General features: G+C 36.0%; 1 protein-coding gene across 7 annotated transcripts in view; it reads right to left on the bottom strand.

Annotated features, from left to right (window-relative positions):
* Positions 1-320: 320 nt before the first annotated feature.
* The window catches only part of Pde7a (phosphodiesterase 7A), a 104,373-nt gene continuing 90,012 nt past the window's right edge, over positions 321-14,681 (bottom strand). For 3 of the 7 annotated variants that reach the window (XM_048782996.1, XM_048782997.1, XM_048782998.1), the window contains exons 9-13: positions 14,584-14,675; positions 12,493-12,637; positions 11,442-11,538; positions 10,593-10,673; positions 5,564-7,376 (exon numbers count right to left, since the gene is read on the bottom strand). In XM_048782996.1, the coding sequence (XP_048638953.1) occupies positions 7,171-7,376; positions 10,593-10,673; positions 11,442-11,538; positions 12,493-12,637; positions 14,584-14,675 (621 nt within the window). In that variant the 3' untranslated portion in view covers positions 5,564-7,170. Of the gene's footprint in view, positions 4,531-5,563; positions 7,377-10,592; positions 10,674-11,441; positions 11,539-12,492; positions 12,638-14,583; positions 14,676-14,681 lie in introns of those variants that run through there. The other 4 variants (XR_007340558.1, XR_007340555.1, XR_007340557.1 and 1 more) reach the window with 4 other exon arrangements.

Here is a 14,681-nt window from a genome sequence, read left to right as displayed (position 1 = left end):
ATATATTTTTTTTTTTTTTCCATTGAGGATTAAATGGAATAATGATTTGGGGCACATTCTATGAATAGTAAAGGGCTAAATGAGTTATTACCACCATAGATTATTTTACATGAAATCTGTAGTTTCCAGTAGGATGACTTCTCCTAGGACTAGGGGCCATCACCTGTAATAGGTGTTATTGTATGCATCTACTTGCACAGATTGGGATGGAAGGGGTAGGACTATAATATTCCATCTTGCCATCTCAAGAATTCCTATGAGTCTTTTTGTCTCAAGAGTGAAGAGGAAGACATGAAGTAATAAGTTACCAGAGACAAACACTTTGGAAAAAATATTGTTCTGATAACTTCTCCAAAAATAGTTCTCTGGGAATAGAACATGGCACAAGAAATTCTTTCAGGGTTCATCCAACAGAAGCAGCTCTGAGACTGCCAGGCTGAATGACAGTCGGTTTCATAGTAAGACTGTTGCAATACTGCTCACAAACTCTCATTACAAGGACCTCTTGTTTTATAGGTTCATCCTTCTTCTGAGCGAATGTCTTGAATCTCTTAAGATTCTTCTTAGACTTCTCTTGGAAACCTTGTAAGCTAGCTCTTCCTTGACCTTAATACTCTTTCTTGAAGACAGGATAATAAAAATAGCGTAACCAAGCAAGCACCCAGAAATCTTGCAGAGGTCCCTCTGGGGACTGTTGTCCTTAGTTCACTTCGTAAAGACTTAATGTTCCTACAGCTGGAACTTCTCACGTTTTTCTCTTTGGCAGCTTCTCCAGCCTCTTGAAAAGGTGAGATGACTCCTGTAAGATTAGCGTAGAACATGAGTGTCATTTAGATATTCTCAAGAGAGCAGTTGTTAAGATAACCCAAATAATGCTTCCTATTCCATACCAAATGCATGTCACACAGACATCCTTTTTCTTCACAACTGGAAAAGCCTTAATTTGGAAAGAAATCAAGGGTTTTTTACCAAAGGCACAAGGAACCACTATCATTGTTGCCTAATATGGCCATCCCTCCTCATTGGTCAGACATGCTTTTTATCAAAAGATGAAAGAAGATGAAACCAGAAACAGTTTCTGGTATCATCTTAAAGGTGAAAAGCATGAGAACTTGAGTTCTGTCAGAAAGTCATTTTCAAATACTGGTGTTAGCAAGTGGGGTAGAGTAGCACATGGGAGCTAATGGGGGAGGGATTCAAATTGATGGTCCTTGTCCTTCCCCTTTTGCAGGGCAGAATACCTAATAACGCATACACTGTGCCCAGGGACACAGCCTCAGTAGGTATTCTAATTTGATTCTTCCCCAGGAAGCTGAATAAGAAACCTAAGAGAGCAAGGTAGGTAGTACCAGGAGCTTAAATAAGGATACTAATGAGGTACAGCTATACCTATGAGGAATTTTATGCAACGATTTTGAGGAAATGACTTAGGAAGCATATTCATAGTAGCATTGATTCAGCACTCTCAAAAGTGTCAATACATGATTTTACTTTTAAACAAGACATTTTACAGGGTAGGAAATCACTCAAAAGATATGGTAACTTACCAAAGGAATCAAACCCAAGTCTTATAAGCTACAGAAATAATGCTTTTTAAAAATCATGTTATACTGCTACCTTAAACAGAGACTGCAAAAGAGAGAGCTGGAAGAGAAACAGTAGCCAAGAGTACGGGAGAAAGCAGCTCTGTCTCAGAATGATCACATCTCAGGTTCTGTTTCCTAAGGCATGGCCTTAGGAGTGATCTCCATTATTTTCATCCACATAAATCCTCATGATTAGAGCTCCCAGTTTCCTCCCGTTTAATCTGAGTCCCTGTGCCCTGTAATAGAAAAACCTAACCCTCATCTTGTGATGATTCTTAGGGGAAATCCCAGTTGTTTTCTAAAATAGTTCACCTAGTAATTTTTATAGTGTGTGTGGTGCAGGAAATTGATCATAGGGCCTTGCACATGCTAAGCAAGTGTCCTATCACTGAGACATACCCCCAAGCTCTACACCTAGGAACTTTAAGGTTAGTTATTAAGTGCACGTGTAACATCCTCCCCTCATCCTTGTGTTGAAACCCTAACCTTTAAATAGGATGGTATTAGGAGTGGAACCCTTGGAGGTAATTAGGTCCCAGGGCAAAGACTTCATGATGGAATTGGTGGTCTTATAGAAGAGGGAGCTAGCCCTCTCTTGGCCACCAGAGGATGTAACCAGGAAGAAGGCCTTCACCAGAACCCAGCCATTCTGGCACCCTGATTTTAGACTTCCACTCTCCAAAGCCATGAAAAATGAATACCTGTTGTTTTTAAGTCACCCCGTCTATGGTTCTTTTTGATAGCAACCTGAGCAAATTAAAACAAGTGCACTTCTTTATGGCATTTCCTTCAAAATTTATGTTGTGTGTGTATAAACAAATATGTAATTTTCATAAAATTCAGCTAAGGCAAAGGGACTTGTGATATCATTTGTTTCCTGATTTTTTTTTTTTAGAGAATATAGCCCAATAAATGAAGAAATACAAATTTTATGTTAAAAAAAAATCTTAGATGCAGAGCTTAAAGATAAATACAAGATGGAATTCTTTTAATAGAGACTGGGATCAATGGATAGCTACAATAGACTAAGTCACTTTGTTTCAGTCTTAAATAATAGCCAGCAAGAAATCAAATACTAAAAACAGGGTTGTTTTTCTTCCTCTGCCAACCCACCAGACTAAGATTGGTTTCAGGACAACTTAAAAGTGTCAGTATAGATTTTAAGATGTAATTGATAAAAAAGAATTTTACTAAAAGTACATTGGATATTTAAAACTGTTTTAGAACCAAATGTGGAAGCCAAATGATTCAGATATTAACAGCTATACATAGGATTTACTAGAAATGATGTCATTTTCACCATTAGTCATCCATTCTCAACACTTTGCTCATTTTGAATGATATAGATAAACATGATAAACACTTCATACATTATTTTGTCACCCAAACACTTGGAGAACAGAGACCATGGTTTTCAATTTTAAAACCCCTTTTATTACATTCAGTGCCATGCTCTGTACACAACAGGAACTCAGATATTGCTTACCACATGACTTCAGCACAAACAGACTAGTTTCAGTATAATTTCTCTTAGTGATAATCTGATAGGTAAAAAGGGAACATTAATTCAACATTAATTTGTTCAACAAATATTTACTGATAGTCCAATTTATACCAGCCCTATGCTAAGCAGAGGAACCAGGAAGATAGAGACCCATTATATGCCCTTTGTCAATTCGCCCCCCACCTTTAGACCATGGACCCTTCAGGGTTTTTGAAATGACAGGTCATCTTTAGGACCTTGACAGGAAGTGGCTGCACATGTCTATTCTACTATATTTTAAATGTATGTTGATGCTGTAGGGACTAGTATGCATATTTCCTTAAAAGCAATATTAATTCATATTAGTTATTATTGGTAATTGTGTCTTTTCTCAATCAGCAGGTACTGATAGGGAATTTAAACAAAGTTTATACATTAAAATATTTATAGATGTTTGGAGACACTGGAAACTTCTGATGTGAAAATTTTAAAGTTTTAAGAAAATAGAAAGCTTAATAAAAGCCAAGAAAGCATTGTGGAAAAAAGAGACCCTTTTTGGAATCTTGAAGGAGTTACTAGCACCTCTAACCTGTACACCAGGTACAAGGATATTTCCCGTGTTTGCAAAGGACATAAAATGTAATTGTTACTATTTATACAAAGAGGATCATTACAAACCATCACATTTACAGTGAGTACAAATACTGATCAGGAACCAATTTTTGTCGTTAAGCTGGGACTTGTCAAGATTTGCTTTCCAAGGACCTTAATCCATAAAGAATAGATTCCCTCACCAGTGAAGTATTAGGCCAAGAGCCTGAAAGGGCTGTTACATGCTTAACAATTCTTTAAAGTCTCCTATTTTATCTTAAAAATTCATGTGGACTTTACATTGTTCCATATTTGCTTATTTTTAAAAAATGTGATCTTAATATTTGTATCCTCAAAATTTTCTACAAAATTCAATGTTCAAGGAACATATGCTCCATTTAAAAAGCAGGGCTATAAAAGGTGTTTCCCACATATACATAACAAAACATGACTTTTGAATGGATTTATTACACTGATAGGAAAATGGAAGCAACACCAAGGTGTCCCCCTGAGAATGTGGAAACTGTAAGCTAATCTTTTGAGTATTAAACTATAAGACAAACAATTGGTCAGAGCAGAAGAAAGCACACACAGGTAGAACGGAGCCTAGGTAAGCTCAACTGAAACAATGTTGAAGGCAATGACATCTAATGGAGTTGCCAATCAGAAGCTAATGTGGAGAAGTAACTACTGGCAGAGAATCTCTAGCATCTTCCAGGGGAAGAGGGTACCCTGGTCCACAAACATGAATATCAGCAGGACTATCTCCATAAGGAGATGGAGGCATGAGGCAACTTGCTTCCCTTGCTCAGAATCCATGCTCACCAAGTGAACCGGCTGTTCATAATTTGGCTTCTCAAGAAGATTTGCCTAAAGGGAGAGAATGATTGATAGTTACATTTCTCATTTTGAATTAAAATATTGATAGTTTTAAAAAATATCAGTTACTGTGAGCTTGGTTAATGTGATTTTGCCATGAAATAGTTCTATTCTCCATGTGCTGACAAATGTCTGTAAGCTTCTACTCCGGACCTTTCAGACCCTGGACATACCAAATTTGCTAAGGTGATGCCACTAGTAAGAGTGGCCATTTGGCCTTCCCCTGGTAAAAATTCTGCTATCCTCAAAGGTCTGTGCTCATGCTGTTCAATATGTTAGCCACTAGCCACATGTGGGGATTGGGCACTCAAAATGTGGCTAATTTGAATTTAGATGTGCTAGTAAGTATCAAATACACACTAGATTTTTTAAAAAGTGTAAAAAGATCATTGTTTTTAAAATTGACTATAGGTTGAAATAAAATATTTTGGATATAATGGAGTAAAATGTTATTAATTCCATCTACTTCTTTTTTTTTTTTTTTCAAATGTGGCTGCTAGAAAATTGGAAATTACTGAAGTGGCTTCCATTATATTTCCACTGGACAAATCACTCTTTAATACAAATGCCAAATATGTTTGACTTTAAAGTTTCCACCATGTCCCTTATAACAAAGGAACATAGAACTGGGAAGATGTAGGAAAGGCCCAGTGGTATCATCCTTACATTAATATGAGTGGCTATTTCTTACTACCTTCCTTTAAAAAGGCCAAGAGGTAATGTCTTATGCAGTTCCTAACTATGGGTACAAAAGGCTGTGGAGTCAAGAGCCGGATCAAAGCTGACCTCTACCATGTTACTAGTCAAGACTCTGAGCAAACTATGTAACCAGGCCTCAGCATGCACACTAGTAATGTGCAGATAATAGTAGATAACCCCATAGGATGGTGCTGGCACATAGCTCTGACTGAATTAGCATCTGATGAATGAACCCAAGAGCTAAACAGCTAACCCTAGCTTCCTAGTAATTTAGCATTGTGATTTCCAAAGGATTGAGTTATAAGGTAAATCTCAAAGATAAAAATGTGAAAAGATAGGTTTTTATTCATCAAAAGTTAACAGCAACAGGCACGTATTAAAATGAGTATGGCAAAGCCTTTTACAAATGGCTTTACACTCAAGCTTTCTCCCAAGAAAATGGCTGTTGCAACAAACTGTAAACATAATTAATAAACAGTCTTTTACAGTAACAAGGGAAATACAAATGAACTAAAAGAAAGCACCGGTTTCTCTTAAAACTAGATTACAGTTGTGCTTACTATACATAAAACAATTTTAAAACAAATTACAAAAGTGGAATGTTTTAAGTTTAAAATTAGTCCTTAAATTTTGTCCTAGAAAACATCTGTTCACATCAAAAGGCCCATCAAAGGGTAACGTTTCATCAAAGGGAGGGACAAGAAAACAATGCACTTTTTTCAAATCAAAACGAGAAGTTTGGTCACTTAGCTTTGTGCATAGTTTAAGGCAACTGGAGCAATCTGTTACAGCTTACCTACCTCCCCCTCCCCCAAGTGTGGCTGCTCATTATGTCACATTCTAAAATAATAAATAAAAGCTTACATTTCCAATCCTTTCCCACATGGATGAATATAACACATGCACGGTCATACATGCACAAACATGCACGCAAACACACATCCACACATTCACACACAACATACCTCTCACTCACTGCAGCGAAAGGGACTTTAGTACCCTGGATCTGAAGGACACACTTCCCCATCCCACTTTATTTCAGATTGGCAAATACCCTGAGCTGATTATGGTGTTTTAAACATTCCACCTTTTTCTTGCATGTGCAGGTCAAGTGTACAGTAGTGAAAACAACATGCAATGTCTTCACTGCAGAATCATAACACAGCTAGGACATTGGCGTTCCTCCCCTCCCACCCCAAATTAAAAACTAACAGTTAAAAAAAACTGCATTGCCAAACAGCACTGGAGTAGAAGCTTGGCGGTACTCTATGATAAATGCACTGGAATAAATGCTCAGCTTCCAGTGCACGAAATAAAATACAGCAAACAGGAGGCTTTGGTGGCATCCAAAGAAGAAAAAAGGCAAACAGGGGGAAGAGCTGCAGTCTAAAGTTTGATCTTTAAATTTTTTTTTTAAGTGGTTCCTTCACAATCATGCTCCAAAGCAATTTAGAACCAATATTTTCAGAGTTGATTTGTAAACACTGAGTCTTGCCAGAGGCAGCAGAGGCTGGGCACTTCACATTTCCTTTTTCTCAGAGAGAACTTAGTGGAAGGTACAGATACACAATGTTGCATCAGACTGGTTGAATTCCAAGAGACTGCTGCTGAAAGATTCAGTTCAAGTTTCATGTTTGAAGAGTAAATGCTTTGAAAAATGCGTGGCACACTGAGACACTTCTTTTTTTACTCTTTTCGGGTTCTCCTGCTGGGCTTTGCATATTCAAGGTTTCACACAAAAGCCAAAAGCATATTGCTGTATGTTCACGTCTCATAATTAAAAAGTGGGTTCAAATGATCCAACTTAGGAAATCTTGGAAATAAATAATGCTGGCATCATTCACTTGGAAACCTTGGCAGTCAAGAGTAAGTTCTCTCACCTCAAGACCCCGTTTCACATTACTAAAAACCTCTGTCCCACTGGTTCAGGGGTTATGATAACCGGTTTTCCTGAGGTAATAACTTTGAGTTCAACTCAAATGCGGCATTGGCATCCTCGCTGCTGGACTGCTCTCTCTGCAGCCCCTTCCAGCTGGCCTTATTCAGTCCCACATGTCCAAGCATTGTCTGGGATAGCCTTGTGTCTGAAAACCTGGCCCATTCTGTAAATAACGGCTCCACTAGGTAAGTCATAAAACCTTGAAAAATAAGAGAAAATGGCTATTAACGAATGCTCGCAATTTAGAGATCTAGACGACGTTAACCTTCTTAAGTCCTATTCCAATACTACCCAAATCTTTTCAAAAATTCTAAATATGTGTGTTCATGTATAATTTACACATCTTCTCTGAAGAATCTATTCCTTAAAAAACTCAATGGAACTTTACCTAAAGGTAAACTGATAAACATTATTAAGTCTTTCCTGATTATGTCTCTCAGTTGAACAAACACATCTTAATACTTATGCAAACATGCACTGGCCACATGGACTCTGAGGATACTAGGACAACACAACTCAAAGTTTAGTTCCAGTGAGACAACTGGAGGTCAAGATGGGGTGTCTCCTCCAGGAGGTGGGTGCCGAGGCCAGAACTGGAACTGGTGAACTCACTGCTTTACCCCTCAGGGACAGAAACGTCTCTTGATAATAATTGAACAATTTGTCTAATTAACTTTAGAACTAAAACTCAGAAGAAGAATTAATCAGCTTAAAGATAACAGGGGAGATTAACTTTTAAAAATTATTGCAGTGAACACCAAAAGTGCGCCAGGGTCCTATTTTATAAATAAATAGTATAATTGATGAAGCTTAATTCATAGAAAAGGAGAACAAGTCATTTCAGAATTGTTTGTATCTGTAGGTTATATAATACTCTACTGAACATCATATCTGATTTCATACTAAGTACTATCTCACTTAGTCCAAAGAAGCCTCCTAGGAAATAGCTTATCAATCAAATCAAAACATACACATTATCTTCCTAAAATTCTGACCTGTTAATAAAGTGAGAAATAAACAGAGCACACTAGTACATAGTATTTCTGAGTCTTCACATTTAAGAGTTTTCTTGAAGTAAAATATGTGGACCACAGATGGATCTCACTAAAATTAAAGGAATTATCCCAAACTATTTTTAATTAGGAAAATCCTATATGGTCTTATGGTTGATATTTATTTAAGTGCACATAATTATAGTAACTGAACAGTTATGATGATCTGCAATAAACTTTCTTTTATTGATTCATTCCCTCCACATAATATTAACTGAGATTCTACTGTCGGGCAGGCACTGTTCCATCCAGGGTGGCTGGGGATACAGTAGTGAACAAAACACAACATCTCTACCCTCAAGGAGCTTATGTTATGGTGAGGAGAAAGAGATAACAGAGAAGAATGTCATTAATACAGCCCAAGAACAGAGCAGCTTTTGGCAGCTATCCTCTAGCCACCATGTCCTGCTGAGTCAGGCCTTTACAGTTAAATCACCAACAGTTGAGGGCTTGTACCCAAATGTAGAACCTTATTATTGTAGGTGTTACATGATTCGTTTTATGTGATTCTTGCCATTGTTACAACAGGTTGAGATACAAATACACAGGCCAGGGCTGTGGGCACAGGCATGCAGCTGCCTCTCAGAGGTACACTCTGTCAATTGGGACTCTTCAAGCACAGCTGCCTCTATCTGCACAAATTTCACAGGGTGCTTTGCCAAATACCTCACTCTTACCCAGGAACTATTCAGCAAAACTAACATCAAAGAAAATTATATTTGTTACGCATGACTCACACTCACTAATCCTAAGCAGGCTCCAGGTAATCACTATTAAGATTTGACATCACAAAGACCCATTTGAAGCCCTACACCTACAGCTTGTTAACTATTGGTGGGCAAACTATCTGAAAATGGCGGACTTGCAGTATTCGACTCCTAGGGTGGCTGCGAGGAGTCAGCAGATGTCCACTCTCCTCATCACATCATTTATCTTATCCCTGGTCCTCTGACAACCCATTCTAGAACTGCCCAACACTGACCAGACCTGCACTTCGAGATGAACAATTTGAGGAGTCTAGCTTCTGCACTCTTAGAAAAATTGTGAATTTCTTAACCTCATTTGCAAGTTCTATTAATCTATTAAGACCCAAGTTTTTAATTCTGTGAGTATTTCAATGAAATTGACCCAGGTGCATTAAGATAGGTTGGAGCTCATAATCTACAACTTATATATTATATTAATAATAAAAATTACATAGTCATATAATTATGTACTATATTTAAGATTTTTATACATTTTTCTACATCTAGAACAATGGGAAAATGAGTTAAAATAGGGAGTCATTTCCTCAGGCAAAAAGACATTTATTTAAAAGAGCTAGAGTAAGTTTACTACTCATTCACTCATCTTCAATTCCCTTTTGCCCATATTTCATCCATTATTTTGCATTTGAAAATTATCCTACTTGACAATCAAGACAGAGCAGATCTATTTCTTAACTGTATTATCCATCTGCTAACTTCCGTACTCCAGGCCAGTCTGGGCTTTCCCAGAGGTTCCGCATCCCTATGCACTCCTACAGGTCTGACCACTCTCTGTCACAGCTTCTCTACCTGTCCCTCTGCAGTCAAGCCATTCACTACCCATTTTCTTCCGCATGTGAATCCTTTACAGTTACAACATAATAATTACATTTTTGAATTTCTGATTCTATAGCATGATCCTCCTTTCGCAGTATTATGCCACAGAATTGTTCTACCTTCTCAATTTCTAGAAACCTTATTTTTTTTTGAAGTTCAACCTAATGCTCAAAAGGCCCTACTCAATCAATACCATCTACAAAAATTACATTCTTACCTCAATACCTTCTTGAGCTACTTGTCTCCACCATTCCCTACTTTACAACCAAACCCCAAAACACTCAATGCCAGGCTATCATTCCTCTGCTCTTCTACAAGCCACAATGCTTCAATCACAGAATATTTCACTGTGTTCTACTACAGTTAGTAGTTCATTCAACAAACAGTTCTCCACAGCCTCCTGTGTGTAGGTACAGTGCCAGGCTTTAGGAATACTCAACCAAGGGCAAGGCAAGGTGTGAGCAATAGTGTAAGCACTTGGTGCCTGGAAGAGGACCACCTAACATTGCCTGCAGAGTGAAAAGCACATGCTGGAGGAGGCATCATGTGAGCTGGGTCTTCAAGAAAAAGGAGTCATGGGATGCAGACAACAAAGAATGGAAGGGCACAGAGGGTGAAAGAGTCCTAACGAGAAAACAAGAATAAGATTTCTTAAATTATTTTAAAAACTAGAAATGAGCACAATTTCAATATAGATTATATATTTTGAATAATTTCTCTTCTTGACAAAATTAAAATGACATTTTTTCAAACCAGCTATATTTAAATGTATATAGTTACCAATCTGGATGTTGGCAATAGATTCAGTCTGACGATCACAAAGTGGACTCACACTCAAATGATACTTTTTTTCTATATCTCCTAAAAATTAAAAGGAATTATTAAGATGGAACACATCTATTGGCTAAATATATAATTAATGTCTGCATCATTCCTATAAGTACCTTAGAAAAATATATTTAACCTTCATGAGGACAACTTCTCAATTAGTTTCCTTTTCTTTTTTTTTTTCTTTTAGACAGAGGTTTACTCAGGAAAGAAAAGGCACATTAAAGGGATAATGCAGGCCATCTCCAGGGAGGGAGACAGCTTGATTATTTTTTGAACTTTAAGTTATTCATACATAGAAATGGTTGCTGGGTTGATATTTAAATGAAAGAAGTAGAAAACCTTTACTAATGTACCCTAAGACTATAATTCTATCAGCATTTTAGTTTAAAACTTAGTTTTTAAAAGGGTGCTGCATAAAATGGAGACCCCTGGGCTCTGACTTTGAATCACATTCAACAACAAAAAAAAGTCTTACATGTTTACACGGACATGCCTTCCACATACAATAAGGGATGGAGCAAATTCAGAGAAATCTTTCTGTACAATAAAATTTCCAGCCTACACTATGTATATTCATAAATGCATAAATATATGTATATATGATAATTCCAAAAGAAGACTACTAATTTTCAAAACAGATGCTCAATTTGCACTATGTGCACATTATACTGGCTGTATACACATCTATGAATTATTGTTAAAAATATCAAGAGGCTCTTATAAATGCTGAGTTCTTATTTTGTTCATGCAATGCTAAAACATGGACTGAATAATTTATTAGTCAATACTATAACTTGCCTTGGTGGAAGAATTCTTCTGTTACTTTTTCACTCCATTGTTTGCTTAATTCCCAGGTCCGACAAGGGTTACAGATATCAGCACATTTCAAAGCCATCTAGCAAACAAAATGTTAAATTTGTGGTGAGAAAAAAAAACATAAGATCTCAATTGTACTAAGTTTAAACATACCCTAACAATGGGAAAAAGAACACTTAAAAAAGAAAAAGAGGCCAGGTTCGGTGACATGTGCCTGGAATCCCAGTGATTTGGAAGGCTGAGGCAGGAGGATTACAAATTCAAGGCCAGCCTTAGAAACTTAGCGAGACCCTCTCTCAAATAAAATATAAAAAGAGCTGGCAATGTAGCTCAGTAGTAAAATTGCCCTGGGTCCAATCCCAAGTCGCAAAAAAAAAAAAAAGAAAAAGAAAAGAATAGAAGAGAAAAAGAAAAAGAGCTAGAGTATAGCTCAATTGTACAACATGTTAAAGTTTAATATGCATCAGATGCTGGGTTTAATCCCTAGAACAAACTAAAAAGAAAAAAGAAAAGAAAAAAATATATATATTTTGTTGTTGTTGGTTTTGTTGTTTTTCAATGGCACATTATAATTATACATAATAGCAGAATTAATTATGCCATATTTGTACATGTCCACAACATAATTTGATCATGGTATTCTGATCTTGCAGACATTTTCTTCTCATCAGAATTCTTGAGTATAAAAACACCAGGCTCGGGGGCCATGATTGTGGCTCCATGGTAGAGCACTTGCCTAGCATGCATGAAGCACTAGGTTCGATCCCCAGTGCTACATAAAAATATAAACAAATAAAATAAAGGTATTGTGTCCATCTACAACTTAAAAACAAAACAAAACACCAGGCTCATGGTGCCTTTCCAGGCAGCAGATCTGCCAGTGCTTTCCTGGAAAGTGTATACTGACTAAGGAAACACCTTAGGTGTCTCTCCAGATTAACTACCCTGAAAAAACATTCTAGAATATTTTATTTTTATTGTAATAGTAACATAATTTACCCTAGAAATAGAACCTTTCCAACCCTCATTTTACCTGTAAAACCAAATGCCTATGTCTGGCATCTTCTAGGCACAAGTCACCTCTATCCAAATGGGACCTAAACAATGACAGGTACTCGTTCTGACGACTGATATCTGTGGCCAGTATCAAAGCACCTATCTGAGTCTCCATTTGTTGCCTGTAATTAAATAAATATAAGAAGAAAGTATAAGACTTTTAGTTAAATAATTATTCTTGATTTTTCCCCTTAAGCAAAGCTTTACAGAGCCCTACGATATTCAAACTGTCATCCAACTTAAAAATTTTATCTACAAAAAAAATGTATTTTAAAAAATTCATTTAAAGACTATTAAAACAATCAAAACTAAAACCAAGGGAGTTTGTAAGAAAATGCCAACATACAAACAGCCCAAAAAAGTGCCTTTGTTTTTGCTAACCAAGGTAGAATTATTTGCTTTAAAAAAATGAATATAGCATTGGTATGGTATTTGAGAAAATCCTTTTCTAGGGTTTCTTTGCTGGAAAATTCTTGTGCTGAGGATAAACAACTTTGGTTTCTCTTTGGTGCCTGAGATTTGAAAGGCAGAAGGAAGATTCAAATGGAGAGAATACTAGACCATTCAACAAATGACCACCTCAGGCATTTTGACAAATATGCCTAAGGAAATTCTGACGATACCACTAAAAAATTAATAAAGTTTAAATTTGATTATATATTCAAAGTCAAATTCAAGAATTAATCAAATATTTGTATATGAATATTCAAATTTCTGGAAGAAAAAGGTGACATGCTAATAGAAATAGCAAATATAAAACATTAAAATCACCTCATGTCAAGTAACTAATCCCTTCCCTTTGTTCTAATACAAGTATATTTGTTTAATGGTCAGCAAACAGCTGACAAACACATTAAAACACTCACAAAATTGACTAATAAGTAAAATAAACCCTAAATGAACAAAATGTAAAAGGATACTATTAACAGTTTTCCTCATTTTCAGTTTATTTTTATTAAACCTACAGAAATCAACAAAGTTAATCATCAAATGCAAAAGAGGATAAAAAGTAAACAATGAGGCAAATATGTTAATCTGTCTTAATAAAAACATCCCCAAAGTTAGATAAATAAATACTGTACAATTTAAGCAATTTTTATATTTGTGCTACAGCAAGAAACAGTTTACTTACCAGAAGTATTGTCATACTCCAAATGGTAACCATGAATAGATTTAAAAAAATAAAAAATAAAGTCCAGCTTTTTCCTTATAGTCATTACATAAAACAGTTTTTTAAGAAAACAGTTTTAAATTATAAAAGGAAAAAGGTAAATGAGTGTAAATTTTAATACTCAAGCACACACCCTGATACCTCACCACTTTTCTTGATGGATGGTACATGGTTTTCTGAAGTGCATCTTCTCTATGTGCAGCATCAGTAAAACCTTTTTATTTTCACTACTTTCATGTCTGTTTGTGGACTATACCATGGCAGTTCACCACCACCATGTTGAACTTATTTACACTGATGCTTTTAATAGTCCTTTTAATGTCCTGCCTAACATTAAATTATTTTTCTAAAATATTATTTTCTTTTCATTATTTATTTTAATAGCTCTAAAAGTGACTTTAGAACTATGCTCTTGAGGACACAGTTTCATTCTTTCCTTCTCAGCAATTTTGAAAACTTCCTGAGACAGACTGTAATGAATCTACTTGTTATATAGAAAAATTACTTTCTACACAATTTGCCTTTACACCTAGACCTTAAGGTTTTATTCAGCTGAGCATACAGTGGAAATATGTAAGACCTATTTAAGTAGTAACCTATGACTGAGCCCTTGTGTATCTGGAGTAAATGTTCTAGTACTCAAATTCATAGAATGGTCTTTCATAAAAATAAATAGCAACTAAAATATTACTGACTGAATATATAGTACAGGATTAAACATTTGAAATTTTGATAAATATATTTTTAAATAAGATAATTTATCCATTTAGTTTAACAAACACTGAAAACTATAGAACACCTGGACATAATAACATTAATTTCAAAACTTAGTAGATTTATTTGCCAACTTAATTTCCATAATTAATAACAAATTAAATTTGTCTTAATCCAACCTACCTTCTTTCTAATGGCAAATGTGAGAATAAACCGGATTCTCTCAATAAGCCCACTGCAGATCTCCAGTGGTGATTTTCCAGTACTGAGGTATTCTACAA

Source organism: Marmota marmota, unplaced genomic scaffold (genome assembly GCF_001458135.2).
Source record: "Marmota marmota marmota unplaced genomic scaffold, marMar, whole genome shotgun sequence".
In the NCBI taxonomy this organism is placed as follows: Eukaryota; Metazoa; Chordata; class Mammalia; order Rodentia; family Sciuridae; genus Marmota; species Marmota marmota.
Note: the sequence above shows the minus strand (reverse complement) of the source record. Positions and strands in the feature narration are given on the sequence as shown.